Source organism: Carcharodon carcharias (assembly GCF_017639515.1).
Source record: "Carcharodon carcharias isolate sCarCar2 chromosome 27 unlocalized genomic scaffold, sCarCar2.pri SUPER_27_unloc_13, whole genome shotgun sequence".
Taxonomy (NCBI): domain Eukaryota; kingdom Metazoa; phylum Chordata; class Chondrichthyes; order Lamniformes; family Lamnidae; genus Carcharodon; species Carcharodon carcharias.
Window position 1 is genome coordinate 260,001 of NW_024470628.1, and position 12,576 is coordinate 272,576.

General features: G+C 52.0%; 2 protein-coding genes across 2 annotated transcripts in view; one reads left to right on the forward strand and one right to left on the reverse strand.

Annotated features, from left to right (window-relative positions):
- Positions 1–5,583, reverse strand: part of nop2 (NOP2 nucleolar protein homolog (yeast)) — a 33,107-nt gene extending 27,524 nt beyond the window's left edge. Inside the window, exons 1-3 of the mRNA XM_041180966.1 lie at positions 5,492–5,583; positions 1,847–1,987; positions 1,576–1,715 (exon numbers count right to left, since the gene is read on the reverse strand). Coding sequence (XP_041036900.1) covers positions 1,576–1,715; positions 1,847–1,955 — 249 coding nt within the window. The 5' untranslated portion in view covers positions 1,956–1,987; positions 5,492–5,583. The remainder of the gene's footprint in view (positions 1–1,575; positions 1,716–1,846; positions 1,988–5,491) is intronic.
- LOC121273813 (low-density lipoprotein receptor-related protein 10-like) overlaps positions 5,494–12,576 on the forward strand; it is a gene marked incomplete at its 3' end in the record, with an annotated part of 54,581 nt that continues 47,498 nt past the window's right edge. The window contains exon 1 of the mRNA XM_041180963.1: positions 5,494–5,632. Coding sequence (XP_041036897.1) covers positions 5,494–5,632 — 139 coding nt within the window. The remainder of the gene's footprint in view (positions 5,633–12,576) is intronic.

Genomic DNA, 12,576 nt, shown 5'->3' on the forward strand with positions numbered 1-12,576 from the left:
CACGGCGCTGTTAGGGAGAGAGTTCCAGGATTTTGTCCCCATGTGGTGTAGGTACCCCCACAGCGCTGTTAGGGAGGGAGTTCCAGGATTTTGTCCCGTGTGGTGTAGGTACACCCACAGCGCTGTTAGGGAGGGAGTTCCAGGATTTTGTCCCCTGTGGTGTAGGTACACCCACAGTGCTGTTAGGGAGGGAGTTCCAGGATTTTGTCCCGTGTGGTGTAGGTACACCCACGGCACTGTTAGGGAGGGAGTTCCAGGGTTTTGGCCCGTGTGGTGTAGGTACACCCACAGTGCTGTTAGGGAGGGAGTTCCAGGATTTTGTCCCGTGTGGTGTAGGTACACCCACGGCGCTGTTAGGGAGGGAGTTCCAGGATTTTGTCCCCGTGTGGTGTAGGTACACCCACGGCGCTGTTAGGGAGGGTGTTCCAGGATTTTGTCTGTGTGGTGTAGGTACACCCACGGTGCTGTTAGGGAGGGAGTTCCAGGGTTTTGGCCTGTGTGGTGTAGGTACACCCATGGCGCTGTTAGGGAGGGAGTTCCAGGATTTTGACCCAGCGACAGTGAAGAAACGGCCGATATATTCCCAAGTCGGGATGGTGAGGGGTTCGGAGGGGAACTTCCAGGTGGTGGGTGTTCCCCATGTGTCTGCTGCCCTCGTCCTTCTAGATGGGAGTGGGTCGTGGGTTTGGGCGGCGCTGTCGAAGGAGCCTTGGCGAGTTGCTGCAGTGCATCTTGTAGATGGTACACACGCTGCTGCCACTCTGCGTCGATGGTGGAGGGAGTGAATGTTTGTGGATGTGGTGCCGATCGAGAGGGGGTGCTGCTTTGTCCTGGACGGTGTCGAGCTTCTTGAGTGTTGTGGGAGCTGCAAATCATCCAGGCAAGTGGGGAGTGTCCCATCCCACCCCTGACTTGTGCCTTGTAGATGGTGGAGAGGCTTTTGGGGGGGGGGGGGGGGAGTCAGGAGTTGAGTTACTCTCCGCAGGATTCCCAGCCTCTGACCTGCTCTTGTAGCCACAGTATTTATATGGCTGGTCCCAGTTCAGTTTCTGGTCAATGGTAACCCCCAGGATGTTGATAGTGGGGGATTCAGTGATGGTAATGCCATTGAATGTCAAGGGGGGATGGTTAGATTCTCTCTTGTTGGAGATGTTCATTGCCTGGCACTTGTGTGGGTGTGAATGTTACTCTCCACTTGTCAGCCCTGAGCCTGGATATTGTCCAGGTCTTGCTGCATTTGGACATGGGACTGCTTCAGTATCTGAGGAGTCGCGAATGGTGCTGAACATTGAGCAATCATCAGCGAACATCCCCACTTCTGACCTTATGATGGAAGGAAGGTCATTGGTGAAGCAGCTGAAGATGGTTGGGCCGAGGACACTACCCTGGGGAACTCCTGCAGTGATGTCCTGGAGCTGAGATGACTGACCAATCAAGCGGGTTCCATGTCCTGGGATAAGGACCTGCTCCCGATCCTTGTCCACTGACTCCTTGGGTTAGGGAGGGGGGGTGGGGAAGGTTGGGTGGGGTGGGGGGGTGGGTGTTGTTGGTGAGCGATTCTCGGCTCAGAGATACCTTGGGGAATTGGCGGCCATCGTAGTTACAGATGATGGCGTTGGTGACTCCCAGGCGATGGAGGTTCCCCACCACACTCCTCAGCCGATCCCGGTTCGAGTCATTGGCAACGATCAGTCCTGTGTTCTTCATGAGCTGAGCTGCCGGGGTGGAGAGAGAGGTGGGGGAAGGGGGAGAACAAGACAAAATGTAGAGTCAACGGGCGGATAAATCACACGGAGGAGGCCCTGGTTCACCCTCCCCCACCACCCCCCCCCCAAACCCTCCTCACCACAGTACGAGGTCTTGCCCCCCGGGGCGCAGCTCATGTCCAGCAGTTTCTCGTTCTCTTGGGGGGCAAGGGCCATGACCGGCAGCAGGCTAGAGGCTCCCTGGAGCATGTAGTGTCCGGCGAGGTACTCAGGAGTGGCACCTGGGAAAGGAAGAGAGAGAGAGAGGTGGTGAGAGGGAGAGAGGTGGTGAGAGGGAGAGAGGTGGTGAGAGGGAGAGAGGTGGTGAGAGGGAGAGAGGTGGTGAGAGGGAGGGCGGGGGACGGAGGGAGGGCGGGGGACGGAGGGAGGGCGGGGGACGGAGGGAGGGCGGGGGACGGAGGGAGGGCGGGGGACGGAGGGAGGGCGGGGGACGGAGGGAGGGCGGGGGACGGAGGGAGGGCGGGGGACGGAGGGAGGGCGGGGGACGGAGGGAGGGCGGGGGACGGAGGGAGGGCGGGGGACGGAGGGAGGGCGGGGGACGGAGGGAGGGCGGGGGACGGAGGGAGGGCGGGGGACGGAGGGAGGGCGGGGGACGGAGGGAGGGCGGGGGACGGAGGGAGGGCGGGGGACGGAGGGAGGGCGGGGGACGGAGGGAGGGCGGGGGACGGAGGGAGGGCGGGGGACGGAGGGAGGGCGGGGGACGGAGGGAGGGCGGGGGACGGAGGGAGGGCGGGGGACGGAGGGAGGGCGGGGGACGGAGGGAGGGCGGGGGACGGAGGGAGGGCGGGGGACGGAGGGAGGGCGGGGGAAGGAGGGAGGGCGGGGGACGGAGGGAGAGCGGGGGACGGAGGGAGAGCGGGGGACGGAGGGAGAGCGGGGGACGGAGGGAGAGCGGGGGACGGAGGGAGAGCGGGGGACGGAGGGAGAGCGGGGGACGGAGGGAGAGCGGGGGACGGAGGGAGAGCGGGGGACGGAGGGAGAGCGGGGGACGGAGGGAGAGCGGGGGACGGAGGGAGAGCGGGGGACGGAGGGAGAGCGGGGGACGGAGGGAGAGCGGGGGACGGAGGGAGAGCGGGGGACGGAGGGAGAGCGGGGGACGGAGGGAGAGCGGGGGACGGAGGGAGAGCGGGGGACGGAGGGAGAGCGGGGGACGGAGGGAGAGCGGGGGACGGAGGGAGAGCGGGGGACGGAGGGAGAGCGGGGGACGGAGGGAGAAGGAAAGGGAGGGGGAGAGAGAGAGAGAGGGAGGGAGGGGAAGAGAGAGAGAGAGGGAGGGAGGGGAAGAGAGAGAGAGGGAGGGAGGGGAAGAGAGAGAGAGGGAGGGAGGGGAAGAGAGAGAGAGAGAGGGAGGGGGAGAGAGAGAGAGGGAGGGGGAGAGAGAGGGGGCAGACACACACACAGGCAGACACACACACAGGCAGACACACACACAGGCAGACACACACACAGGCAGACACACACACAGGCAGACACACACACAGGCAGACACACACACACAGGCAGACACACACACAGGCAGACACACACACACAGGCAGACACACACACACAGGCAGACACACACACACAGGCAGACACACACACACAGGCAGACACACACACACAGGCAGACACACACACACAGGCAGACACACACACACAGGCAGACACACACACACAGGCAGACACACACACACAGGCAGACACACACACACAGGCAGACACACACACACAGGCAGACACACACACACAGGCAGACAGACACACACAGGCAGACAGACACACACACACAGGCAGACAGACACACACACACAGGCAGACAGACACACACACACAGGCAGACAGACACACACACACAGGCAGACAGACACACACACACAGGCAGACAGACACACACACACAGGCAGACAGACACACACACACAGGCAGACAGACACACACACAGGCAGACAGACACACACACAGGCAGACAGACACACACACAGGCAGACAGACACACACACAGGCAGACACACACACAGGCAGACACACACACAGGCAGACACACACACAGGCAGACACACACACAGGCAGACACACACACAGGCAGACACACACACAGGCAGACACACACACAGGCAGACACACACACAGGCAGACACACACACAGGCAGACACACACACAGGCAGACACACACAGGCAGACACACACAGGCAGACACACACAGGCAGACACACACAGGCAGACACACACACAGGCAGACACACACACAGGCAGACACACACACACACACACACACACACAGGCAGACAGACACACACACACACACACAGGCAGACAGACACACACACACACACACAGGCAGACAGACACACACACACACACACACACACACACACAGGCAGACAGACACACACACACACACACACACACACACACACAGGCAGACACACACACAGGCAGACACACACACACACACACACACAGGCAGACACACACACACACACACACACAGGCAGACACACACACAGGCAGACACACACACACACAGGCAGACACACACACACACAGGCAGACACACACACACACACACACACACAGGCAGACACACACACACACACACAGGCAGACACACACACACAGGCAGACACACACACACAGGCAGACACACACACACAGACACACACACACAGACACACACACACAGACACACACACAGGCAGACACACACACAGGCAGACACACACACAGGCAGACACACACACACACAGGCAGACACACACACACACAGGCAGACACACACACACACAGGCAGACACACACACACACAGGCAGACACACACACAGGCAGACACACACACAGGCAGACACACACACAGGCAGACACACACACAGGCAGACACACACACAGGCAGACACACACACAGGCAGGCAGACACACAGGCAGGCAGACACACACACACACAGGCAGACACACACACACACAGGCAGACACACACACACACACACACAGGCAGACACACACACACACACACACACACACAGGCAGACACACACACACACACAGGCAGACACACACACACACACACACACACACACACACACACACACACACACACACACAGGCAGACACACACACACAGGCAGACACACACACACAGGCAGACACACACACACAGGCAGACACACACACACAGGCAGACACACACACACACAGGCAGACACACACACACACAGGCAGACACACACACACACAGGCAGACACACACACACAGGCAGACACACACACACAGGCAGACACACACACAGGCAGACACACACACAGGCAGACACACACACAGGCAGACACACACACAGGCAGACACACACACAGGCAGACACACACACAGGCAGACACAGGCAGGCAGACACACAGGCAGGCAGACACACAGGCAGGCAGACACACAGGCAGGCAGACACACAGGCAGGCAGACACACACACACACAGGCAGACACACACACACACAGGCAGACACACACACACACACAGGCAGACACACACACACAGGCAGACACACACACACAGGCAGACACACACACACAGGCAGACACACACACACACACAGGCAGACACACACACACAGGCAGACACACACACACAGGCAGACACACACACACAGGCAGACACACACACACAGGCAGACACACACACACAGGCAGACACACACACACAGGCAGACACACACACACAGGCAGACACACACACACAGGCAGACACAGTGACTCACCAATGGGGACGGACGAATCGAAGATGATCAGGCCGGTCTTTGACCACTTCCCCAGGGGGTCGAGATTCACCCCCCGGTTGATCAGCGCCTGCAGACGGAGGGAGGGCGGGGACACGCGGGCACAGATCAGGAGACAGCCTGGTAAGAGCCTCTAAACTCGACCCACCCCCACCCACCTCGCCAGCGCTCCATCCGGGCCCCAGACGGACTCACCTCCCCCCGATTCACAGCGACCGGTTGCACAGCAGGAGCCCACGCAACCCGCCTGATCCCTGCTCATCAACCCTCCTGCCCGTTCTGCAGCCAAATGCCCTTCTCTATTTCGATGGAGATATGTAGAAGGAGCTTTACCCTGTATCTAATGCCGTGCTGTACCTGTCCTGGGGGTGTTTGATGGGGACGGTGTACAGGGAGCTTTACCCTGTATCTAACCCCGTGCTGTACCTGTCCTGGGAGTGTTTGATGGGGACAGTGTACAGGGAGCTTTACCCTGTATCTAACGCCGTGCTGTACCTGTCCAGGGAGTGTTTGATGGGGACAGTGTAGAGGGAGATTTACTCTGTATCTAACCCCGGGCTGTACCTGTCCTGGGAGTGTTTGATGGGGACGGTGTAGAGGGAGATTTACTCTGTATCTAACGCCGTGCTGTACCTGTCCTGGGAGTGTTTCATGGGGACGGTGTAGAGGGAGAATTACTCTGTATCTAACCCCGTGCTGTACCTGTCCTGGGAGTGTTTGATGGGGACAGTGTAGAGGGAGAATTACTCTGTATCTAACCCCGTGCTGTACCTGTCCTGGGAGTGTTTGATGGGGACAGTGTACAGGGAGCTTTACCCTGTATCTAACGCCGTGCTGTACCTGTCCAGGGAGTGTTTGATGGGGACAGTGTAGAGGGAGATTTACTCTGTATCGAACCCCGTGCTGTACCTGTTCTGGGAATGTTTGATGGGGACAGTGAAGAGGGAGCTTTACTCTGTATCTAACCCCGTGCTGTACCTGTCCTGGGAGTGTTTGATGGAGACGGTGTAGAGGGAGATTTACTCTGTATCTAACCCCGTGCTGTACCTGTCCTGGGAGTGTTTGATGGGGACAGTGTAGAGGGAGCTTTACTCTGTATCTAACCCGGTGCTGTACCTGTCCTGGGAGTGTTTGATGGGGACAGTGTAGAGGGAGATTTACTCTGTATCTAACCCCATGCTGTACCTGTCCTGGGAGTGTTTGATGGGGACAGTGTAGAGGGAGAGTTACTCTGTATCTAACCCCATGCTGTACCAGTCCTGAGAGTGTTTGATGGAGACGGTGTAGAGGGAGATTTACTCTGCACCTAAACCCGTGCTGTACCTGTCCTGGGAGTGTTTGATGGGGAAAGTCGAGAGGGAGCTTTACTCTGTATCTAACCCCGTGCTGTACCTGTCCTGGTAGTGTTTGATGGGGACGGTGTCGAAGGAGCTTTACTCTGTATCTAACCCCGTGCTGTACCTGTCCTGGGAGTGTTTGATGGGGACAGTGTAGAGGAAGCTTTACTCTGTATCTAACCCCGTGCTGTACCTTTCCTGGGAGTGTTTGATGTGGACAGTGTAGAGGGAGATTTACTCTGTATCTAACCCCATGCTGTACCTGTCCTGGGAGTGTTTGATGGGGACAGTCCTGTGATGAGTAAACTGGGTTTTTATTCTCTGCCACTTGGAAGAATGAGAGGCGATCGCATAGAAAGCAGATTCTGGTCGGGGTTTAACAGGGCAAGGGTGGGGGTGGGAAGCAGTCATTTCGGATTGAGATGAGTTGGTATTGCTTCACTCGGAGGCTGGTGAACGTCCGGAGCTCTCCAGAGGGCTGCGACGCTCAATCCCTGATCGCACTAAACGCCGGGATCGGGAGAGTTTCAGTCTCTCGAGCAATCGGGGGAGATAAAATGCTGGTTAGGCCACAGCTAGAGTATTGTGTGCAGTTCTGGAGTGCGCATTATAGGAAAGATGTGATTGCTCTAGAGAGAGAGCAGAGGAGATTTACCAGGATGTTGCTTGGGCTGGAGAATTTTAGACATGAGGAGAGATTGGATAGACTTGGATTATTTTCCCGGGAGCAGAGGAGATTGAGGAAGGACATGATTGAGGTGAATAAAATTATGAGGGGCATTGATAGGGTAGACAGGAAGGAACTTTTCCCCTTGGTGGAGGGATCAATAACCAGGAAGCATAGATTGAAGGCAGGGGGCAGGAGGGTTAGAGGGGAAGTGGGGAAGGATTTTTTCATCCAGAGGGTGGTGGGAATCTGGAACTCACTGCCTGAAAGGGGGTTAGATGCAGAAACCCTCATAACATTTCAGAATATTTGGATGTGCACTTGCGATACCTTGGCATATAAGGCTGTGGGCCTAGTGCTGGAAAATGGAATTAGAAGAGCTCGGTACTTGTGTTCAACCAGCACAGACTCGATGGGCCAAAGGGCCTTTTTCACTGCTGTCGGCTTCTACGACTCCATGACTATATAATAACACATATCCCGGACTGAGTTACAGATTGGGATCTAATCGAGGGGTTCAGGAGGTTTATATATAGAATAACAGATACTCGGGAGTGAGTTACAGACTGGAATCTAATTGAGGGGTTCGGGGTGGTTTATATATAGAATAACAGATACCCGGGAGGGAGTTACATGCTGGAATCTAATCGAGGGATTCGGGGAGGTTTATATATAGAACAACAGATACCCGGGAATGAGTTACAGAGTGGAATCTAATCGAGGGGTTAGGGGTGGATTATATATAGAATAACAGATACACGGGAGTAAGTTACGGACGGGAAACTAATCGAGGGGTTTGGGGTGGTTTATATATAGAATAACGGATACCCGGGAGTGAGTTACAGACTGGAATTAATCGAGGGGTTTGTGGGGTTTATATATAGAATAACAGATACACGGGAGTGAGTTACAGACTGGAATCTAATCGAGGGGTTCGGGAGGGTTTAAATATAGAATCACAGATACCCGGGAGTGAGTTACAGGCTGGAATCTAATCAAGGTGCTCAGGGGGTTTATATATAGAATAATAGATAACCAGGAGTGAGTTATAGACTGGAATCTAATCGAGGGTTCAGGAGGGTTTATATATAGAATAACAGATATCCGTGAGTGAGTTACAGACTGGAAACTAATCGAGGGTTCAGGGTGGTTTATATATAGAATAACAGATACCCGGGAGTGAGTTACAGACTGGTATCTAATCGAGGGGTGAGGGGTGGTTTATACATAGAATAACAGATAACCTGGAGTGAGTTACAGACTGGAATCTAATCGAGGGATTCGGGGTGGTTTATGTATAGAATAACAGATAACCTGGAGTGAGTTACAGACTGGAATTAATCGAGGTGTTTGTGGGGTTTATATATAGAATAACAGATACACGGGAGTGAGTTACAGACGGGAAGCTAAACGAGGGGTTCGGGGTGGTTTATATATAGAATAACAGATACCCGGGAGTGAGTTACAGACGGGAATCTAATCGAGGGGTTTGGGGTGGTTTATATATAGAATAACAGATACCCGGGAGTGAGTTACAGACTGGAACTAATCGAGGGGTTTGTGGGGTTTATAGATAGAATAACAGATACCGGGAGTGAGTTACAGACGGGAAACTAATTGAGGGGTTCGGGGTGGTTTATATATAGAATAACAGATACCCGGGAGTGAGTTACTGACTGGAATCTAATCGAGGGGTTCGGGGTGGTTTATATATAGAATAACAGATACACGGGAGTGAGTTACAGACTGGAATCTAATCGAGGGGTGAGGGGTGGTTTATACATAGAATAACAGATAACCTGGAGTGAGTTACAGACTGGAATCTAATCGAGGGATTCGGGGTGGTTTATATATAGAATAACAGATAACCTGGAGTGAGTTACAGACTGGAATTAATCGAGGTGTTTGTGGGGTTTATATATAGAATAACAGATACACGGGAGTGAGTTACAGACGGGAAGCTAAACGAGGGGTTTGTGGGTGTTTATATATAGAATAACAGATACCTGGGAGTGAGTTACAGACTGGAATCTAATCGAGGGGTTCGCGGGGGTTTATATATAGAATAACAGATACACGGGAGTAAGTTACAGACTGGAATCTAATCGAGGGGTTTGTGGGGTTTATATATAGAATAACAGATACCCGGGAGTGAGTTACAGACTGGAATCTAATCGAGGGGTTTGTGGGGTTTATATATAGAATAACAGATACCTGGGAGTGAGTTACAGACTGGAATCTAATCGAGGGGTTCGGGGGGGTTTATATAGAGAATAACAGATACACGGGAGTGAGTTACAGACTGGAAACTAATCGAGGGGTTTGTGGGGTTTATATATAGAATAACAGATACCCGGGAGTGAGTTACAGACTGGTATCTAATCGAGGGGTGAGGGGTGGTTTATACATAGAATAACAGATAACCTGGAATGAGTTACAGACTGGAATCTAATCGAGGGATTCGGGGTGGTTTATACATAGAATAACAGATAACCTGGAGTGAGTTATAGACTGGAATTAATCGAGGTGTTTTTGGGGTTTATATATAGAATAACAGATACACGGGAGTGAGTTACAGACGGGAAGCTAAACGAGGGGTTCGGGGTGGTTTATATATAGAATAACAGATACCCGGGAGTGAGTTACAGACGGGAAACTAATCGAGGGTTTCGGGGTGGTTTATATATAGAATAACAGATACCCGGGAGTGAGTTACAGACTGGAAACTAATCGAGGGGTTCGGGGTGGTTTATATATAGAATAACAGATACCCGGGAGTGAGTTACAGACTGGAACTAATCGAGGGGTTTGTGGGGTTTATATATAGAATAACAGATACCGGGAGTGAGTTACAGACGGGAAACTAATCGAGGGGTTCGGGGTGGTTTATATATAGAATAACAGATACCCGGGAGTGAGTTACTGACTGGAATCTAATCGAGGGGTTCGGGAGGATTTATATATAGAATAACAGATAACCAGGAGTGAGTTACAGACTGGAACTAATCGAGGGGTTTGTGGGGTTTATATATAGAATAACAGATACCTGGGAGTGAGTTACAGACTGGAATCTAATCGAGGGGTTCGGGATGGTTTATATATAGAATAACAGATACCCGGGAGTGAGTTACAGACTGGAATCTAATCAAGGGGTTTGGGAGGGTCTATATATGGAATAACAAATACCCGGAATGAGTTACAGACATGAATCTAATTGAGGGGTTCAGGGTGGTTTATATATAGAATAACAGATACCCGGGAGTGAGTTACAGACTGGAATCTAATCGAGGGGTTCGGGGTGGTTTATATATAGAATAACAGATACCCGGGAGTGAATACAGACTGGAATCTAATCGAGGTGTTCAGGGTGGTTTATATATAGAATAACAGATACCCGGGAGTGAGTTACAGACTGGAATCTAATCGAGGTGTTCAGGGTGGTTTATATATAGAATAACAGATACCCGGGAGTGAGTTCCAGACTGGAATCTAATTGAGGGGTTTGTGGGGTTTATATATAGAATAACAGATACCTGGGAGTGAGTTACAGTCTGGAATCTAATCGAGGGCTTCGGGGGGGTTTATATATAGAATAACAGATACCCGGGAGTGAGTTACAGACATGAATCTAATTGAGGGGTTCAGGGTGGTTTATATATAGAATAACTGATACCCGGGAGTGAGTTACAGACTGGAATCTAATCGAGGGTTTTGGGAGGGTCTATATATGGAATAACAAATACCCGGAATGAGTTACAGACATGAATCTAATTGAGGGGTTCAGGGTGGTTTATATATAGAATAACAAATACCCGGGAGTGAGTTACAGACTGGAATCTAATCGAGGGGTTTGTGGGGTTTATATATAGAATAACAGATACCTGGGAGTGAGTTACAGACTGGAATCTAATCGAGGTGTTCAGGGTTGTTTATATATAGAATAACAGATACCCGGGAGTGAGTTCCAGACTGGAATCTAATTGAGGGGTTTGTGGGGTTTATATATAGAATAACAGATACCTGGGAGTGAGTTACAGTCTGGAATCTAATCGAGGGGTTCGGGGGGGTTTATATATAGAATAACAGATACCCGGGAGTGAGTTACAGACTGGAATCTAATCGAGGGGTTCGAGGGAGTTTATATATAGAACAGATACTCGGGAGTGAGTTACAGACTGGAATCTAATCGAGGGGTTCGGGGTGGTTTATATATAGAATAACAGATACCCGGGAGTGAGTTACAGACTGGAATCTAATCGGGGGGATCGGGAGGGTTTATATATAGAACAACAGATACCTGGGAGTGAGTTAAAGACTGGAATCTAATCGAGGGGTTCGAGGGAGTTTATATATAGAACAGATACTCGGGAGTGAGTTACAGACTGGAATCTAATCGAGGGGTTCGGGGTGGTTTATATATAGAATAACAGATACCCGGGAGTGAGTTAAAGACTGGAATCTAATCGAGGGGTTCGGGAGGATTTATATATAGAATAACAGATAACCAGGAGTGAGTTACAGACTGGAACTAATCGAGGGGTTTGTGGGGTTTATATATAGAATAACAGATACCCGGGAGTGAGTTACAGACTGGAATCTAATCGAGGTGTTCGGGGTGGTTTATATATAGAATAACAGATACCCGGGAGTGAGTTACAGACTGGAATCTAATCAAGGGGTTTGGGAGGGTCTATATATGGAATAACAAATACCCAGAATGAGTTACAGACATGAATCTAATTGAGGGGCTCAGGGTGGTTTATATATAGAATAACAGATACCCGGGAGTGAGTTACAGACTGGTATCTAATCGAGGGGTGAGGGGTGGTTTATACATAGAATAACAGATAACCTGGAGTGAGTTACAGACTGGAATCTAATCGAGGGATTCGGGGTGGTTTATACATAGAATAACAGATAACCTGGAGTGAGTTACAGACTGGAATCTAATCGAGGGATTCGGGGTGGTTTATATATAGAATAACAGATAACCTGGAGTGAGTTACAGACTGGAATTAATCGAGGTGTTTGTGGGGTTTATATATAGAATAACAGATACACGG